We start from the raw sequence: 16,528 nt of genomic DNA, 5'->3' as shown, positions 1-16,528 counted from the left end.
GTCAGTCTCTTGTCTCTTTGCAACCCCATGAACTGTATGGCCTGCCAGGCTCCTCTGTCCGTGGAATTGTCCAGGCCAGAATACTGAAATGGGTAGCCGTTCCCTTCTCCAGGGATCAAACCCAAGTCTCCCACATTGCAGGTAGATTCTTTACTGTCCTGAACCACCAGGGAAGCCCAAGAATACTGGAGTGGGTAGCCTATCCTTTCTCCAACAGATCTTCCTGATCCAGGAATCGAACCAGGATCCCCTGCATGTGATCCAACAGTTCCACTCCTAGAGAGAACTGAAAGCAGGGACTCCCTAATTGTACACCCATGTTCATCACAGCATTATTCACAGTGACCTCAGACCTTGGTAACCTCTAGCATATTTTCTCCGTATGAATTTGACTACTCTTGGAAGCTTAGCAAGTGGGATCAAACAATATTTGTCCTTTTGTGCCTGGTTTATTTTGCTGAGCATAGTTATCCTCAGAGTTCATCCACACTGTAGCATGTGTCAGAACTTCCTTCCTTTTAAAATTTCCTTCCTATTGCATGAGTGGACCACATTTTGTTTATCTATTCATCCATCAGTGGACACTTGGATTGTTTCCACCTTTTGGCTATTGTAAATAATGCTGCTATGAACATTGGTGTACAAAGAGGTATACCTCTTTGATTCCCTATTTTCAGGTCTTCTGGGCATATACCCACGAGTGGAATTTCTGGATCATATAGTAGTTCTATGTTTAACTCTTTGAGGAACTGCTGAACTGTTGTCTATAGCTGCACCATCTTATGTTCCCACCAGCGACAAACAAGGATTCCAATTCTTCCACTTTCTCATAGAAACCCTTGTTATTTTCTGTGTTTTTTTTTTTAATGTACACCATTTTAAAAATCTTCATTGAATTTGTTACAATAATTGCTTCCATTTTATGTTCTGGGTTCTTCTTTCTTTTTCTTTTTCTTTTCTTTTTTTTTTGGCTAAGAGGCATCTGGCATCTTTCTTTCTCAGGAATCAAACCCATACCCTCTGAATTGGAAGGCAAAGTTGCAACCACTGGACCACCAGGGAAGTGTTAGGGAAATTAAAATGGAGGAAGTCCTGTTCAGACTTCAGAAGCAGGGGAGCAGGCCTCTGACCTGCATCTGACCTGCCTAGACACTGCTGGGATTCTGTGCCTGCCTCCAAGCACAGCAAGCCAGACAGCACTTCAGATAAGAAAGGAAGTGAGTCCTGGAATCTCTTAAGCTTCTGAGGATCTGGTCAACCCTCTGGGGTTTAAGAAGTCTTATGACTCACGAGGTGAAACAAACAGCATTGTAAAAGTTCAAAGAAAAACTGGAGCTAAACTGTTGCGCTCAAACTGATGATGATATCATTTTCTGCCTGGGATTAGAAGTGGGTGTGCCCGAAACTGCAATTTGAAATCTTACCAGTTGGTTGGACACCCCACCTGGGACCTATCCTGTTAACAAGGGACTTCCTAACGCTGTTCAAGTCTGGATGTTGGTCAGCCGAATCTGGTGATGTGTGTGCTGTTACTTTTCTCTATTGTTTCTATTTCCTTTCTTTGAAAAAAAAAATTATTTTCTAAATTCTGGCTGCCCTGGGTCTTTGCTGTTGCTGTGTGGGCTTTCTCCAGTTGCAGCGAGCAGGGACTACTCTTTGTTGTGGTAGTCAGGCTTCTTGTTGCAATGACTTCTCTTGTTGCAGAGCTCTAGGCACACAAGCGTCAGTAGCTGCAGTTCCTGGGCTCTAGAGAGTTATGGTGGACAGGTTTAGCTGCTCTGAGGCATGTGGGATCTTCCAAGATCAGGGATTGAATCATGTCCCCTGCATTGGCAGACAGATTCTTTACCACTGAGCCACCAGGAAAGCCCTCTATTTCCCTTTTTTAATGACTGCATCTCGAAATTAAATCAAATAATCCTCTATTAAATATTGGAATTATTTATTGTGTGTTTGACAAGTGGTTTGTTTTCTAAAGGAATCCTTTGAACCTAAAAGGAAAGTAAAACTTTTAGCAAACAGGAAGTCCTGTTATTTTGTTTTTAATAGTAGCCATCCTAATGGATGTGACGTATACAATTTGTGGCTCAGACGGTAAAGCATCTGTCTACAATGTGAGAGACCTGGGTTCAATCCCTGGGTTGGGAAGATTCCCTGGAGAAGGAAATGGCAACCCGCTCCAGTACTCTTGCCTTGAAAATCCCATGGACGGAGGAGCTTGGTGCAGGCTACTATCCATGGGGTCGCAAAGAGTTGGGCACGACTGAACGACTTCACTTCACTTTAAAAAGTGAGATATACTGATGAATGGATAGAAGGATGGATAAATACAGAATAGGGCAAAAGTAGCAAAGTGTTCATTGAGAAAGTGGACAGTAGGCATATGACAATTCATTGTAAAAGTCTTTCAATTTTTCTGTGTACTTGAAAGTTTTCATTATAAACTGTTCGAAAAATAGGTGGTGGGGAAAAGGAGGGCAATTTCTATTCTCCATGTTTCAGCATTTCAACGTTAAATATTTGAAAAGTGTTTTTAACTATTAAATGAGGAATCTTTGAGTCTGCAAATCCATTTTGAGGAATTTCACTGACACTAAGAGTAAAAAAAAAAAGTGAAAAAAGAAGCATTCGTTTCCACATTATTTGAAATGGCAAAAAAAAAAAAACCACTAACTTCCTCCTCTGCCTCCCTCAGCGTTCAGTTCTCATCATCACTCACTTGGACCAGTAAAGGGGCCTCCACCCTGGACACCCCCGCCCCGCCTCTCTCCATTCCCCCACATTCTGTCCTCCCCTAGGAAGCCACCTGAGGGCGCCTGTGAGCACCAGCGACAGCTCCCACCCTCACCACCATAGTCTGTCTTCCCCGCACCAGCCACTAGAGGGAGCGTGTGAGCGCCTGAGTCAGGCACGGCCTTTCCTCTGCCCACAGCCCTCCAGGGCTCCCACCTTCCTGAGTAAAAAGCCTGAGTCCTCTTGCAGCCCTCAAGCCCCTGCACGACCCGCCCGTCCTCTCCCAGCCTTCCTTTCCTCCCTCTCTCCCCCGCGCCCACTCTGCTCCAGAAACGCAGCCTCCCCACTGTTCCTCCAACACACCAGACACAGTCCTGCCCCAAGGCCTTTGTGTATGCTGTGCCCTCTGCCTGGAAGACATGTTCCTCCAAACACCTTTGTTCACTCTTTCACTCAAGTGCAAGTGTTTGTGCCTTCACGCAAATGTTACTTCCTCCAGGAAGCCTACCTGAGCGTTTTAATTACCTCAGCCTTTGCAGTCCTTAACCCAGTCCCCTGATTTATTCTCCACAGTATCTATATTTTACTGTGTGTGTGCTCACACTCACTGTAGTCGTGTCCAACTCTTTTCGACCCCATGGACTGTAGCCAGCCAGGCTCCTCTGTCCATGGGGATTCTCCAGGCAAGAACACTGGAGTGGGTTGCCATGCCCTCCTCCAGGGGATCTTTCCAACCCAGGGGTCAAACCCATGTCTCCCGCATTGGCAGGTGGACTCTTCCCACTGAGCCACCCAGGAAGCCCATATTTTACTGTACATTTTACTTAATTGCTTTGTTTCCTGCTTTCGCCACTAGGACACACTAGCATATAAGCACCATGAGAGCAGGGATTTATGTCTAATTTGTTCTCCATGATGAGATACAATGGTGTGCTGGTTAATGAACAACCTGGAAAAAGTAATTTAAAACCCTGATTTGTAGTATTTGCCAATTCTTGGGGTGTAAATATTCCCACCATGGCCCATTCACAAAATTCCTGATAGTGTCTCTTGTGCGTCAATGTACATTGACTCACTAAGTGGATCCCCAACTGCTATTCCATGCTTGGCACAAAATAGATGCTGAAGGACTTCCTTTGTGGTCCAGTGGTTGAGAATCTGCCTGCCAATGCAGCGGACATGGGTTTGATCCCCAGTCTGGGAAGATTTCACATGTTGAGGGGCAGCTAAGCCTGTGTGCCACAACTACTGAGGCCGGAGGGCCCTGGAGCCTGAACTCTGTAGCAAAAGAAGCCACCGCAGTGAGAATCCCAGGCACTGCAACTAGAGAGCAGCCCCCTCTCACTGCAACTAAAAAAAAAAAAAACCTGCACAGCAAGGAAGACCCAGCACAGTCAAAAGTAAATAAATAAAATTATTAAACACCACAAGCATGAGGTCCGTGAATGAAAAACATCAACATGCCATGCACAGCAGAGAAGTCTCTTTGATAGGCCAATGGCTGATGTAAACATTCAGTCATTCATTTTGCAAATATTTATTATCTGCTGCATGGCAGGCACCGAGAACGAGCAGGCTCTGGCCTCTTGGAGCTGATATCCCAATGGTTGTTACTTTCCTTCTCATGTTTTAAGTTTTTTGGAGGATAGTTCATTTAAAATGTTGTGTTAGCTTCAGATGTACAGCAAAGTGACTCAGTTATACATATGCATGTCTTCATGCTTTGTAAGATTCTTTTCCCTTACAGGTTATTATAAATATTGAGTAGAGCGCCCTGCGCTGTATAGTAGATATTTTTTGGTCATCTTAAAAAAATAAAATAAAAAAAGCTGACATTAAAAAACTAATTTATTTATTTATTTTTGTCTGTGCTGGGTCTTCCTTGCTGTTGGGGCTTTCTCCAATTGCGGTGAGTGGGGGCTACTCTCTAGCTGGAGTATGTAGACGTCTCATTGTGGTGATTTCTCCTGTGGAGCACTGGCTCTAGGGCTTGCTTCAGGCCATGTGGAGCACAGGCTTAGTTGCTCTGAGGCATGTGGGATCTTCCTGGATCAGGGATCGAATCTGTCTCCTGCATTGCAGGCAGATTCTTTACCACTGAGCCACCAGGGAAGCCCTATTTTTTTTTTTTTTGGTTGTACCTTGGGGCTTGTGGGATCTTAGTTCCCAGAGAAGCAGGGATTGAACCCTGGCACGTGTATGTGTGCTAAGTCACTTCAGTCGTGTTCGACTGTTTTCGACGCTATGAACTATAGCCATCCAGGTTCCTCTGTCCATAGGATATCCCAGGCAGGAGGACTGGAGTGGGTTGCCATGCCCTCCTCCAGGAGATCTTCCTGACCCAGGGATGGACCCCACATCTCCTGTGGCTCCAGCATGGCAGGTGGATTCTTTACCACTGAGCTGCTGGGGAAGTCCTATCTATACACAGTAGTGTATAAATACGTAGTACTTTTCCACTGTCCTCTTGTGTGTTCGAAAGCTGATCCCAGAGAGCTGGCTTAACAGCGGACCTGCCTGGCTTGCGGGGCTACCATCAACAACCACGTTGGGTGGCTCGGGCTTATATCCACACTGAGCTGCCCCGTGGGCCAGGCGCTGTGTTGACTCCAGAAGGCTTGGGACTGCATGCCGGGTGTGAGCAGCCCCAGGGAAGCTCTGGGAGTGAGAGGAGATAGACCCAGGGCTGAAGGAAGCAGATAATGGGTGCCACGCCCAAAAGCTGGGCCTGTGTACCTCTGTGAACTTGGAATCTTGAACATGCAGGTTTGTGGGGAGACTGATAGCCAGGGGGCAGTCTGTGCTAAGTCGGACCCAACCCACTTTCAGCTCTGAGGGTTCTATTTTTTTTTTTTTTTTAAATAATTGAAGTACAGTTGATTTACAATGTTGTGTTAGTTTCCAGTATACAGCAAAGTGATTCAGTTATTTGGATGTATTAAAAGTTAAATTAGTCGCTTAGTCATGTCTGACTCTGCGACACCATGGACTGTATGCCGCCCAGCTCCTCTGTGGATGGAATTCTCCAGGCAAGGATACTGGAGTGGGTTGCCATTCCCTTCTCCAGGGCAACTTCCCAACCCAGGGATCAAACTCAGGTCTCCTGCATTGCAGGAGGATTCTTAACCATGTGAGCCACAGGGAAGTCCATTTGTATGTATGAATATATCTATAACTCTTTTTCCAGTTATACATATATATACTCTTTTTCAGATTCTTTTCCATTATAGATCATTACAAGATATTGAATATAGTTCCCTGTGCTACATAGTAGGTCTTTGTTGGTTATCTTTTTTTTTTAATTTTTATTTTTGGCTGCACTTCCTTGCTGCCTGGGCTTTCTCTAGTTGCAGTGAGCAGGGGCTCCTCTTCCTTGCAGTGTGAGGACCCCTTGTTGCGGGGCACAGGCTCCAGGCGCTCAGGCTTCAGTAGTTGCAGATTCAATCCCTGATGAGGGAACTAAGGTCCCACAAGCAGCAGGGTGTGGTCACATTTTTTTTAAATTTTTTTTAAACATAGACATTTGCATTGAGATGACTGCAGAGTTGTATGCAGTTGTAAGAAATCACACAGAAGATTGTGGCAACTGCATGCAAAACACACACAGAAGGGCTTCCCTGGTGGTCCAGCGGTTAAGAATCTGCCTTGCAATGCGAGGGACATGGGTTTGATCCTCGCTCCGGGATGATCCCACATGCCACAGGACAACTGAGCTGGTACGCCCACAGCTACTGAGCCCAGGCGCTGCAGCGACTGAAGCTGCCCGCCTAGAGCCTGCGCTCCACAATGGGAAGCCACCACAATGACAAGCCTGAGCACTGTGACGGAAAGTAGCCCCTACTTGTTGCAACCAGAGAAAGCCTGCACACAGCAACAAAAACCCAGCACAGCCAAAAAAGAAAATAAGTAAATAATCTTAAACATGCACACGAGGAGGCTATGCCCAAGGAAGTGGAAGATTCCTGCCAGAGGACTTGAACCTCAGCCAAACGACAGGATTCCAGTCATTGAGTTTCCAGCAAGTGGACTTTTTGAAAGTCATGATCTTCTTCCACAGGATTTTCCTTGTGTGAAAACATGAACTTTTGCCTGGTTATCCTCTTGAATGGCCAGAAAAAACTTTCCAGCCCAACCGAGATAAAATGAACTTTTCCACACTGAGAAACATCCAGAGGCCCTTTGTGCCACTAAAACTGCAGATGGAATTCGAAGCAGCACAGGCTCAGCGTCCTCCATTTCTTCCAAGCTCAAACCTTTCACCGGATATTAGGATATTATGAGGGGTAACAATCAGACGACTGGATTTGAAGATATCCCTTAAAAAAAATTTTTTTTTAATTTATGTTAGATGTGGTGGGTCTTCGTTGCTATGTATGGGCTTCTCATCACGTGGCTTCTCTTATTGCTGAGCATGGGCTCGGTTCTTGTGGCACTCAGGCTTAGCGGGTCTGCAGCATGTGGAATCTTCCCAGAGCAGGGATCGAACCCACGTCCCCTGTGTTGGCAGGCAGACTCTTAACCACTGTGCCACCAGGAAAGTCCAGATTTGAGAAGATTCTTAATGACTTGTCACAAAGTGCACTACTGGAAGAACCCCCTTGATGTCGGCTATGATGCAGTGGGCTGCTGATGGAAACAGAGGGGCTGTGTTTTATTTAAGGGGCTTCCCAGGTGACTCAGATGGTAAAGAATCTGCCTGCCAAGGCAGGAGACCCAGGTTTGATCCCTGAGTGAGGAAGATCCCCTGGAGGAGGGAATGGCTACTCACGCCAGTATTCTTGCCTGGGGAATCCCATGAATGGAGGACCCTGGTGGGCTATAGTCCATGGGGACGCAGAGTTGAGCACGACTGAAGCGACTGAGCACAATGCATCTTGTTTATAGTCGTTGTCTTACCATGATTTGATGTGCATAAAATTAAAATTACTGACATGTGAGAGCACACACATACAAAGGACTAGTGTAATGTCGTCACCGGCCACTGACATTGACAACAATATACCAAATTAATCCAGATTTCACTAGTTTTACTTGCACTCATTGATCCATGGGAATATAAGTTCTATACAAATTTATCACTGTGTAAATTTGTGTATCTGCCCACTGCAATCATAATACAAAACAGTGCCAAAACCAAAAATGTGGCAGGTTGAATAACGCCCCCTCCCAAAGTCGTCCTGGAGTAGGAAGTGGCAGCTCCCTCCAGTATTCTTGCCTGGAAAATCCCATGGACAGAGGAACCTTGAAGGCTACAGTCCATGAGGCTACAAAAAAATCGCACACAACTGAGAAACTAGCACTTTCACTTTCACTCACATCTGTACACGACTATTGGAAAGACCATAACTTTGATTATACGGACTTTTGTTGGCAAAATGATGTCTCTGCTTTTTAATACACTGTCTAGGTTTGTCATAGCTTTCCTTCCAAGAAGCATGAGTCTTCTAATTTCATGCCTGCAGTCACCATCCGCAGTGATTTTGGAGCCCAAGAAGAGAAAATCTGTCTCTGCTTCCACTGTTATCCCTTCTATTTGCCATGAAGCGATGGGACCAGAGGCCATGATCTTAGTTTTTTGAATATTGAGCTTTAAACCAGCTTTCCACTCACCTCTTCCCCCCTCATCAAGAGGCTCTTTAGTTCCTCTTTGCTTTCTGCCACTAAAATGGTTATCATCTGCATATCTGAGGTTTTTTATATTTCTCCTGGCAATCTTGATTCCAGCTTATAACTCATCCAGCCCAGCATTTCGCTTCATGTACTCTGCATATAAGTTAAATAAACAGGGTGACAATATACAGCCTTGTCATACTCAATTCCCAATTTTGAACCAGTCCTTTGTTCCATGCAAAGTTCTAACTGTTGCTTCTTGATCTGCCTACAGATTTCTCAGGAGGCAGGTAAAGTGGTCTGGTATTCCCATCTCTTGGAGAATTTTCTACAGTTTGTTGTGATCCACATAATCAAAAGTTTTTGTGTAGTCAATGAAACAAAAGTAGATGTTTTTCTGGAATTTCCTTGCTTTCTGTATCATCCAACAAATGTTGGCAATTTGATTTCTGGTTCCTCTGCCTTTTCTAAACCCAGCTTGTACATCTGGAAGTTCTCAATTCAAGTACTGCTGAAGCCTAGCTTGAAGGATTTTGAGCATAACCTTACTAGCATGTGAAATAAGCACACTTGTATGATAATTTGAACATACTTTAGCACTGCCCGTCTTTGGAACTGGGATTAAAACTAACCTTTTCCAGTCCTGTGGCCACTGCTGGGTTTTCTAAATTTGCTGACATATTGAGTGCAGCACTTTAACAGCATCGTCTTTTGGATTTGAAATAGTTCAGCTGGAATTCTATCACCTCCACTAGCTCTGTTGATAGTAATGCTTCCTAAGGCCTGCTTGACTTCACACTCCAGGATGTCTGGCTCTAGGTGAGCGATCACACCATTGTGGTTGTCCAGGTCATTAAGATCTTTTTTGTACAATTCTGTGTATTCTTGCCACCTCTTCTTAATCTCTCCTGCCTCTGTTAGGTGCTTACCCTTTCTGTCCTTTATCATGCCCATCTTTGCATGAAATATTCCTTTGATACCTCCAATTTTTGTGAAGAGATCACTGCTGCTGCTGCTGCTAAGTCGCTTCCATCGTGTCCAACTCTGTGCGACCCCATAGACAGCAGCCCACTAGGCTCCTCTGTCCCTGGGATTCTCCAGGCAAGAATACTGCAGTGGGTTGCCATTTCCTTCTCCAATGCATGAAAGTGAAAAGTGAAAGTGAAGTCTCTCAGTCATGCCCGACTCTTAGCGACCCCATGGACTACAGCCTACCAGGCTCCTCCATCCATGGGATTTTCCAGGCAAGAGTACTGGAGTGGGGTGCCATTGCCTTCTCCGAAGAGATCGCTAGTCTTTCCCATTCTGTTGTTTTCTCTATTCTTTGCATTGTTCATTGAAGAAGGCCTTCTTACCTCTCCTTGCTGTTCTCTGGAACTCTGCATTCAGTTGGGTACATCTTTCCTTGACTTTAAATGTCTAAATTAGTATTATTTTGTGTTGCTTGACTGTTTTCCTTTCTTTCTGCATTTTCTCACTTCTCTGATAAAATTTGGGCTTCCCTGTGGCTCAGCTGGTAAAGAATCCGCCTGCAATGTGGGAGACTTGGGTTTGATCCCTAGGTTGGGAAGATCCCTTGGAGAATGAAAGGCTCCAGCATTTTGGCCCGGAGAATTCCATGGACTGTATAGACGATGGGGTTGCAAACAGTTGGACATGACTGAGCGACTTTCACTTTCACTGATAAAAATTTATCTTTTGGAATTCGAGGAAGACCTAGGAGTCTAAAGTTTTTCTATGGACAAGAGGATGTTGGAGGACATGGGGTGGGGTAAGGCCTAGTTCCTGGAAGGCTCCATAGGGTCATATTCAGTTACAATAAGATTTAAGAATGCTGTTCTGGGACTTCCCTGGTGGTCCAGTGGTTAAGAATATACCTGTCAATACCTACAAGAGACCTGGGTTTGATCCCTGATCCGGGAAAATTTCATATGGCATGGGGCAACTAAGCCTGTGAGCCACTGCTATTGAACCTGAGCTCTAGAGCCCTGCTCTGCAACAGGAGAAGCCACTGCAATTAAAAAAAAACAAACAAACACGCACTGCGACAAAGGTAGCCCCTGCTCGCCGCAACTAGAGAAAGCCTATAGGCAGCAGTGAAGGAAGACCAGTGCAGCCAAAAAGAAACAAAGAAAGCAGGCCAAGCCAAATTCTGGCTTTCTGACTCGTTTTCCTCTGGGGTTTTTTTTTTTTTTTTTTTTGGTTTGCAGGATCTTAGCTATTATATGAGGCATTGAACCCAGGTGGCCACAGCAGTGAAAACACTGAGCCTTAACTACTGGACTGCCAAGGAACTTCCTAACTGCATTTTAAATGAAGCTTCTGTTTATTAATTTTCACACAGATCTCCAATTCTAGGAGTGGACTTGCTGGGTCATCTGATAATTCTACCTATAACTTTATGGGCACTGGCTAAACTGTTCCCACAGTGGCTGCCCCATTTTACAATCCCACCAGCAATGTATAAGGGTTCTATGCCTTTGCCAACGTTCTATTTCCTGGTGGTGGTGGGCGGGTGTTTTATTATTTTTTAAAATCACAGCCATCCAGTAGGCTGAAGTGGTAGTTTTGTGATCTGATTTGCATTTCTCCCTGTACTGCAGGTGGTAAGTATTTTTTTTCATGAGTTGGCCATTTCTTTCTTTTCTTTGGAGAAACATCCATTTGGATTCTTTGCCCATTTTTTGAACAGAGATTTTTATCTGTTTTGTTGACTGAAAAAAAAAAAAATACAAGTGACCTAGAGGTTGAGAGTTATGTTTTATTTGGAGCAAATTTTTAGGACTGAAGTCCAAGAGGCAGCATCTCAAGTAACCCTGAGAGAACTGCTCAGAGGAGAGTGTGTGTGTGCGTGTTTGTGGTGGGGGGTGTAAGTGTGTGTGTGTGTTTAGGAGTCAGGTTACATAGAAGTTTTGCAACAACAGGCAAGTAGTCTGAACGTCCAAAGTAATTTTGTGAATTAAAGAAAACCAGATAACCCAAGTTAAGGAATTTAGTGCTTTTCTCTGTATGAGAAGATGCTGGAGTCTGGGCTCTGAAATCACTCCTTTGATATGCATGTCAGCTATCTGGGGACCATATCCTGTTTTCACACCCTGAGTTCCTCTGGACTCACCAGAGGGAGTGACTGTAGTCTGAGCGCTGATAGAGGGCAGATATTCTCCTTCCCAAGTTCCCTCAGGTTCACTGGCTCACACTGGAGGGCTACAATTGCTGATGACTGTGACATCCTTGGTTATTGACACCACAGGAAATACTGAATTTCTCAGTTCCCTGCATGGAGGATCTGGAGGAGCACCCAAGAGGACTATAAGATGGTATTGAATGAATGAGTGAGTAAATGTGTTTCAACAGGCAGTGGGGTTTGCACAACCAGCAAAGCGCACCCACCTGCGCTTATCTGGGGGTGTGACTGCTTCAATCATTGCGATGATGGTTCTGCCCAGCGGGCACCTGTTTCGCGTGGTCCTCTAAGAACCACGCCTTAAACTGAACCGGGTCACTACCCCAGATTCCCACGTAGCCGCCTCCTCAGGGCCGCAGATCCAGTTCAGGGGCGGTTGCCCTGGGCAACCTGTCGCGCCACGCTTCCTGTATTGATTCGAATCGCAACTTACGTCACGTCCTCCCGAGATGCCCGAGGCGCGCAGGCGCAACCGCGCGAACTGGGCGGGGCGTGGTGGGGCGCGGGCGCGATGCTCGGGCGCGCGGGGGCGTGGCGGGGCGTGGCGGCGGCACGCAGCGCGCCGGCGCGGGGGCGTGGCTGGCCGCGGGAGCGCGCGCGGCGGAGGAGGGCGCCGGAGGCCGCGGAGCAGCGGCCGACGCCATATTAAGGAGCGCGGAGCCCGGGATCCCGTCAGCTGCGGCCGCTGCCGGACGCAGCGGAGCTGCGCGCAGCGCAGGTGGGCGCGTCGCGGCGCCGGGAGAGGCGGGGCCGGTGGAGACAGCGGGCGAACGGGAGCGAGCCAGGTGAGGCGGCTGAGGTCTGGGGACCCGCCCCCTGGACCCGAGCTGCGACCCTGAAGCCGGGCCGGGCCTGGCAGCGGCGTGGGTCTGTCCCGGGCCTCCGAAAACGAGCCGGCGATCAGGCCCACCACTTCCAGGCTTGAGCCCCGCTCCGGGAGCCGGCCAGACCCCCGAGCGCCGCCCCCAAATCCGAGCTAGGCCCGAGTGACCTCAGCATCCCACCTCCCGTCTGAACCCCCATGTCCGAGCCTTCCCCCAGACCAGGCCCTGGCTGACCTCCCCAACCCGAGCCCCCTGCAGCCCTCCATCTCCCCGCGAGGTCAGCGTCCCTGTTCTTTCTAATTACGAGGTTGAGTTCTGACCACCCCTAAACCGGGGGACTCACCACTCCGCCCACCAAAACGGCCGGCCGACGCCCTAATCCTTACTCTGCATGTCTGGCCTGTCAACCTCGGGTCTCCCGAGCTCGGGCCCGGCCCAAATTGAAACTGCCCTCCCCCCCCACGCCCGCCCTCGAGCTGTCACGACTCACCCAGACCTGGACCAACCCCCGTCCCCGCCCGGATAAAACACAATCCAAGCCTTGTGGACCCTGAACAACCGGGCTGAGGGTGCGGAGACCCTATCCGTCGGCGCTCCCCATTGTACTCACCGCGCCTCTCTCTGCTCCTGGCACACGGAAGCAGTTAGACGACGAGTTTTGAATACCTAAGTGCCCCTCTGGCTCCCGGCCCCTCTGGTTTCTGCTCCTGCCTCCCTCCCTCCCAGTTTGTCCCGTTCTGACCACGACCCACCCAGAATCCACCTCTTCGTTTCGCCGCTGACTCCACCAAAATCTGAGATGGCCTGGCTGTGCCCAACCGCCCTCCAGCCCGGGATCATTCTGGTCTTCCTCCAAGCACAAGCGCAGCCACTTGGGAAAGGCCACAGTCACCCCGTCACAGCCATCTTCCTCAACTAAAAACTGACCCCCGCCTCCCATTGGCTTTGCCTATTCTGACCTGCCCCCAATTAAAAGCCTGAGTTCCACTGTTGTGTCCATGTCCAGCCTTAACCTGTTTTGTTTTCCTCCATCATATCAACTCTGGGTTCAAGGGGCCTTTCAGACTGGGGACTAGATTCCCCCGCCCCCACCCTGGTACGCTGAGCAATGACCTCATGCCTGTGGCTGTTGAGGCAACACCCCATCCTCTGTACCCCTCCACCCCACTTCTTACCATCCCTTGAGTGAGGACAATTTACCTAAAGAAAAACCTTCCACTAAGACCTCATGCCGCCAGATCCCTCTCCCAGATGGGGCCAGGTGGGAATGTCTGTGTAATGAAGATCTTTGAGGGGGTTCCCTTGTAGCTCAGTTGGTAAAGAATCTGCCTGCAGTGCAGGAGACCTGGGTTCGATCCCTGGGTTGGGAAGATCCCCTGGAGAAGGAAATGGCAACCCACTCCGGTATCCTTGCCTGGAAAATCTCATGGACAGAGGAACCTGGTGGATTGCAGTCCATGGGGTCACAAAGAGTCGGGCACATAACACACTCCTGATGGTAGGGGCTGGATCTGTCCTCTGGAAGCTGTTGAGATGTGGGGGTAGGGGGGCTGTCCCCAGAGTGGTGCACTTTGTGGCTTGGAACATCTCCCAGCCCATTTATGGACTGTCTCGTGCATCCTCGTGGCCTGTGATGTGGAGGGTCCCTTCTGTTTTGGCCACACCGGCCTCGTGTTTCTTCTGAACTTGAAAGTGGAGGCAGGTGTGCTGGCCACTCGCTGGTGCTTTGCGTCGTGAGTGAGGTTTAATTGCTCCCAGAGGGTTCCATTAAGGATGCAGGCCCTGCCTCTCCAAAACCCAGAGCCCTGGTCCTCGGACAGTGCTTGGCTCAAAGGACACTTGCTTTGCTGTGGTGGGGGGTAGCGTCTCCCGTGACTGCGCTGGCCAGCTTGCTGCCAGGACTGTTGCCCAGGCAGGTCTCAGAGTCTGTGCCCGGGCCGGCGGCATCTGTCTGGGGCTGGGCACAGGGGACCTTGAAGCCTCACAAGGCTTCAGAAGCAGATCTGCATAGAAGCTCACACTGGGCCCTGTGTTGCGGCAGGAAGTCTCCTGCCATTCATGTTTACTGGAGCTGCTGGCTGGGGCAGGTTTTGTGTACCAGGGACTTCTGCCTTTGGGGAGGCCCATGGTGGTGTTCGCTGTGGGGACCTTTCGCTCAGTGTTACTGAGAGGGATGAGGATCAGAAGCCAATCTATCTTCCAAACTGTCTGGGACTCTGAGCTGACCTGGAGATCAAGGGACTTGTTCTTAAAGAAACCAGCCGACTTGGAATACCTTATAATCCTGGAGATTTTTGTTTGGGACACTGGTGATGTCTGGGGACATCTGTGGTGGTTACGACTGGGGAGGCTTCTAACATGGAAGGGCTGGGGGCAGAGATGGGGCTCCATACCCCATGGGACCCAGGACAGCCCCCCACTGAGAGTGATCTGGCCATGACCCCGAAAGTCCATGGTGCCAAAGTTGGAGGCCTGGGACCAGAGCACCAACCAAAGCCTATGAGTGCAGAGTCTCCGTGTCAGTGCCCTGCGACGCTGGGGCTGGAGAGTCCTGGCTGGAGCGGATAGAGGGTGGGCAGTCCATCTTGGGGATTGGCAAAGGGAGCCAGCGGCCTGCAGAGCTGGGAAAGGGGTGTTCAGCCCTCTTCTGCCCCGGTAGCTCCCAGTGCTGCTGGGAGCAGTGCTGCTGCTTCGCTGTGTCAGCCAGCTCGTCAGCCCCACTGGTCTTGGCCTGCCTGCCCCTCACTGCCTCCCAAGTCTTTGGCTGCTGCAAAGCCTGCCCAGTACAGGCAGGGAGTGTTTAAGTCAAGGGACAGGCGCAGGGCCCAGCCCCCACTGACAGTCTCCATGGGACATCAGTGGCCCCAACTGCTGTGTCCTGTGTCCTTGGCAAGTGACTGCCTTCTCCTGGCTCAGTGTCCTCAGGTGTGAAGGGAACGAGAGCGCACACTGTGCCTGGCCTGGTTTAGTCACCCCACCACCACTCATGTGGCAGCCTGCACCTTCCCCCTGTCCTTCAGTCTCCTCCACTGTCGCTGTTCGGTCATTAAGTCGTGCCTAACTCTTTGTGACCCCGTGGACTGCAGCACACCAGGCCTCCCTGTCCCTTCACCATCTCCCAGAGCTTGCTCAAACTCAAGTCCATTGAGTCAGTGATGCCATTCAACCATCTCATCTTCTTTCACCTCCTTCTCCTCCTGCCCTCAATCTTTCCCAGCATCAGGGTCTTTTCCAATGAGTTGGCTCTTCGCATTAGGTGGCCAAAGTATTGGAGCTTCAGCATCAGTCCTTCCAGTGAATATTCAGGGTTGATTTCCTTTAGGATTAACTGCTCCAATGATGTTTCTCTTATTATCTGATTTTTGTGGGTAACAGCTTTACTCACACTTCACTCACTTAAATTGTTCAGTTGGGTGGTTTTCAGTATGTTTATGTGGTGTGTGCATCTGTCTGTCACCACTGTAGTTCCAGAGCGTTTCCATCAGCACTCATTCCCAGCCCCTTCTCACCCCTGGCGACCACTAACCCACTCTTGGTCTCTGGATCTGCCTATTCCTGGCATTTCGTATAAATGGCGTCACGCAACATGTGGCCTTTCGTGTTTGGCTTTTCTCACTGAGCGTCATGTCTTTGGGGTCGTTCATGCTGTAGCATGTCCTCCTTTCTGTGGCTGGATAATTCTGTTGTGTGGATAGGCTCTGTCCTGATGTCTCTGCACCAGCTGGCAGGCCCCTGAGCTGTTGGCACTTTCTGTCTGTTGTGAGAGAGCTGCTGGGGACATGGGGGCACCCACCTGCTCCATCTCGGCTAGGACACCTCTACTCTCTCTTGGTGGCCTCCCCTCACCCTCAGTTTCTTGTCCTCATTTGCTGCTGCTGCCCAGACCTGGCTCCTGACTGCGGCCCACGTGGCCAGCAGCCCGTCAGCCTCCCCTATGTGGCATGTCCAGAAAAGGTGGCCCATTCCTCAGACCTGCCCACCCCCCTCCCTTGTGTCCCCCAACCTCACCTGGGACTCCTCCTCTCCACCCCCCACATCTTGTTAGGATCACCTGCTTTCTTACCTGAGCAAGCAGATCCCAGCCCCCCACCAGCCCACTAAACCACCTCTCATCAAGCCCCTGCCCCATCCTTCCCCACCCCTGCCACCAGCCGCCCCAAGGCACAGCCCAGGAGGT

General features: G+C 49.2%; 1 protein-coding gene across 7 annotated transcripts in view; it reads left to right on the top strand.

The window, feature by feature from the left end:
* The first annotated feature begins 1,409 nt into the window (after window positions 1-1,409).
* FZR1 (fizzy and cell division cycle 20 related 1) overlaps window positions 1,410-16,528 on the top strand; it is a 29,245-nt gene continuing 14,126 nt past the window's right edge. For 2 of the 7 annotated variants that reach the window (XM_060416317.1, XM_060416316.1), the window contains exon 1: window positions 11,460-11,660. In XM_060416317.1, the coding sequence (XP_060272300.1) occupies window positions 11,560-11,660 (101 nt within the window). In that variant the 5' untranslated portion in view covers window positions 11,460-11,559. Of the gene's footprint in view, window positions 1,520-11,459; window positions 11,676-12,169; window positions 12,313-16,528 lie in introns of those variants that run through there. The other 5 variants (XM_012178086.5, XM_015095896.4, XM_042250174.1 and 2 more) reach the window with 4 other exon arrangements.

This window comes from Ovis aries, chromosome 5, assembly GCF_016772045.2.
Source record: "Ovis aries strain OAR_USU_Benz2616 breed Rambouillet chromosome 5, ARS-UI_Ramb_v3.0, whole genome shotgun sequence".
Lineage (NCBI taxonomy): Eukaryota > Metazoa > Chordata > Mammalia > Artiodactyla > Bovidae > Ovis > Ovis aries.
The sequence above is the reverse complement of the archived record's forward strand: the minus strand, read 5'-3'. Positions and strand labels throughout refer to the sequence as shown.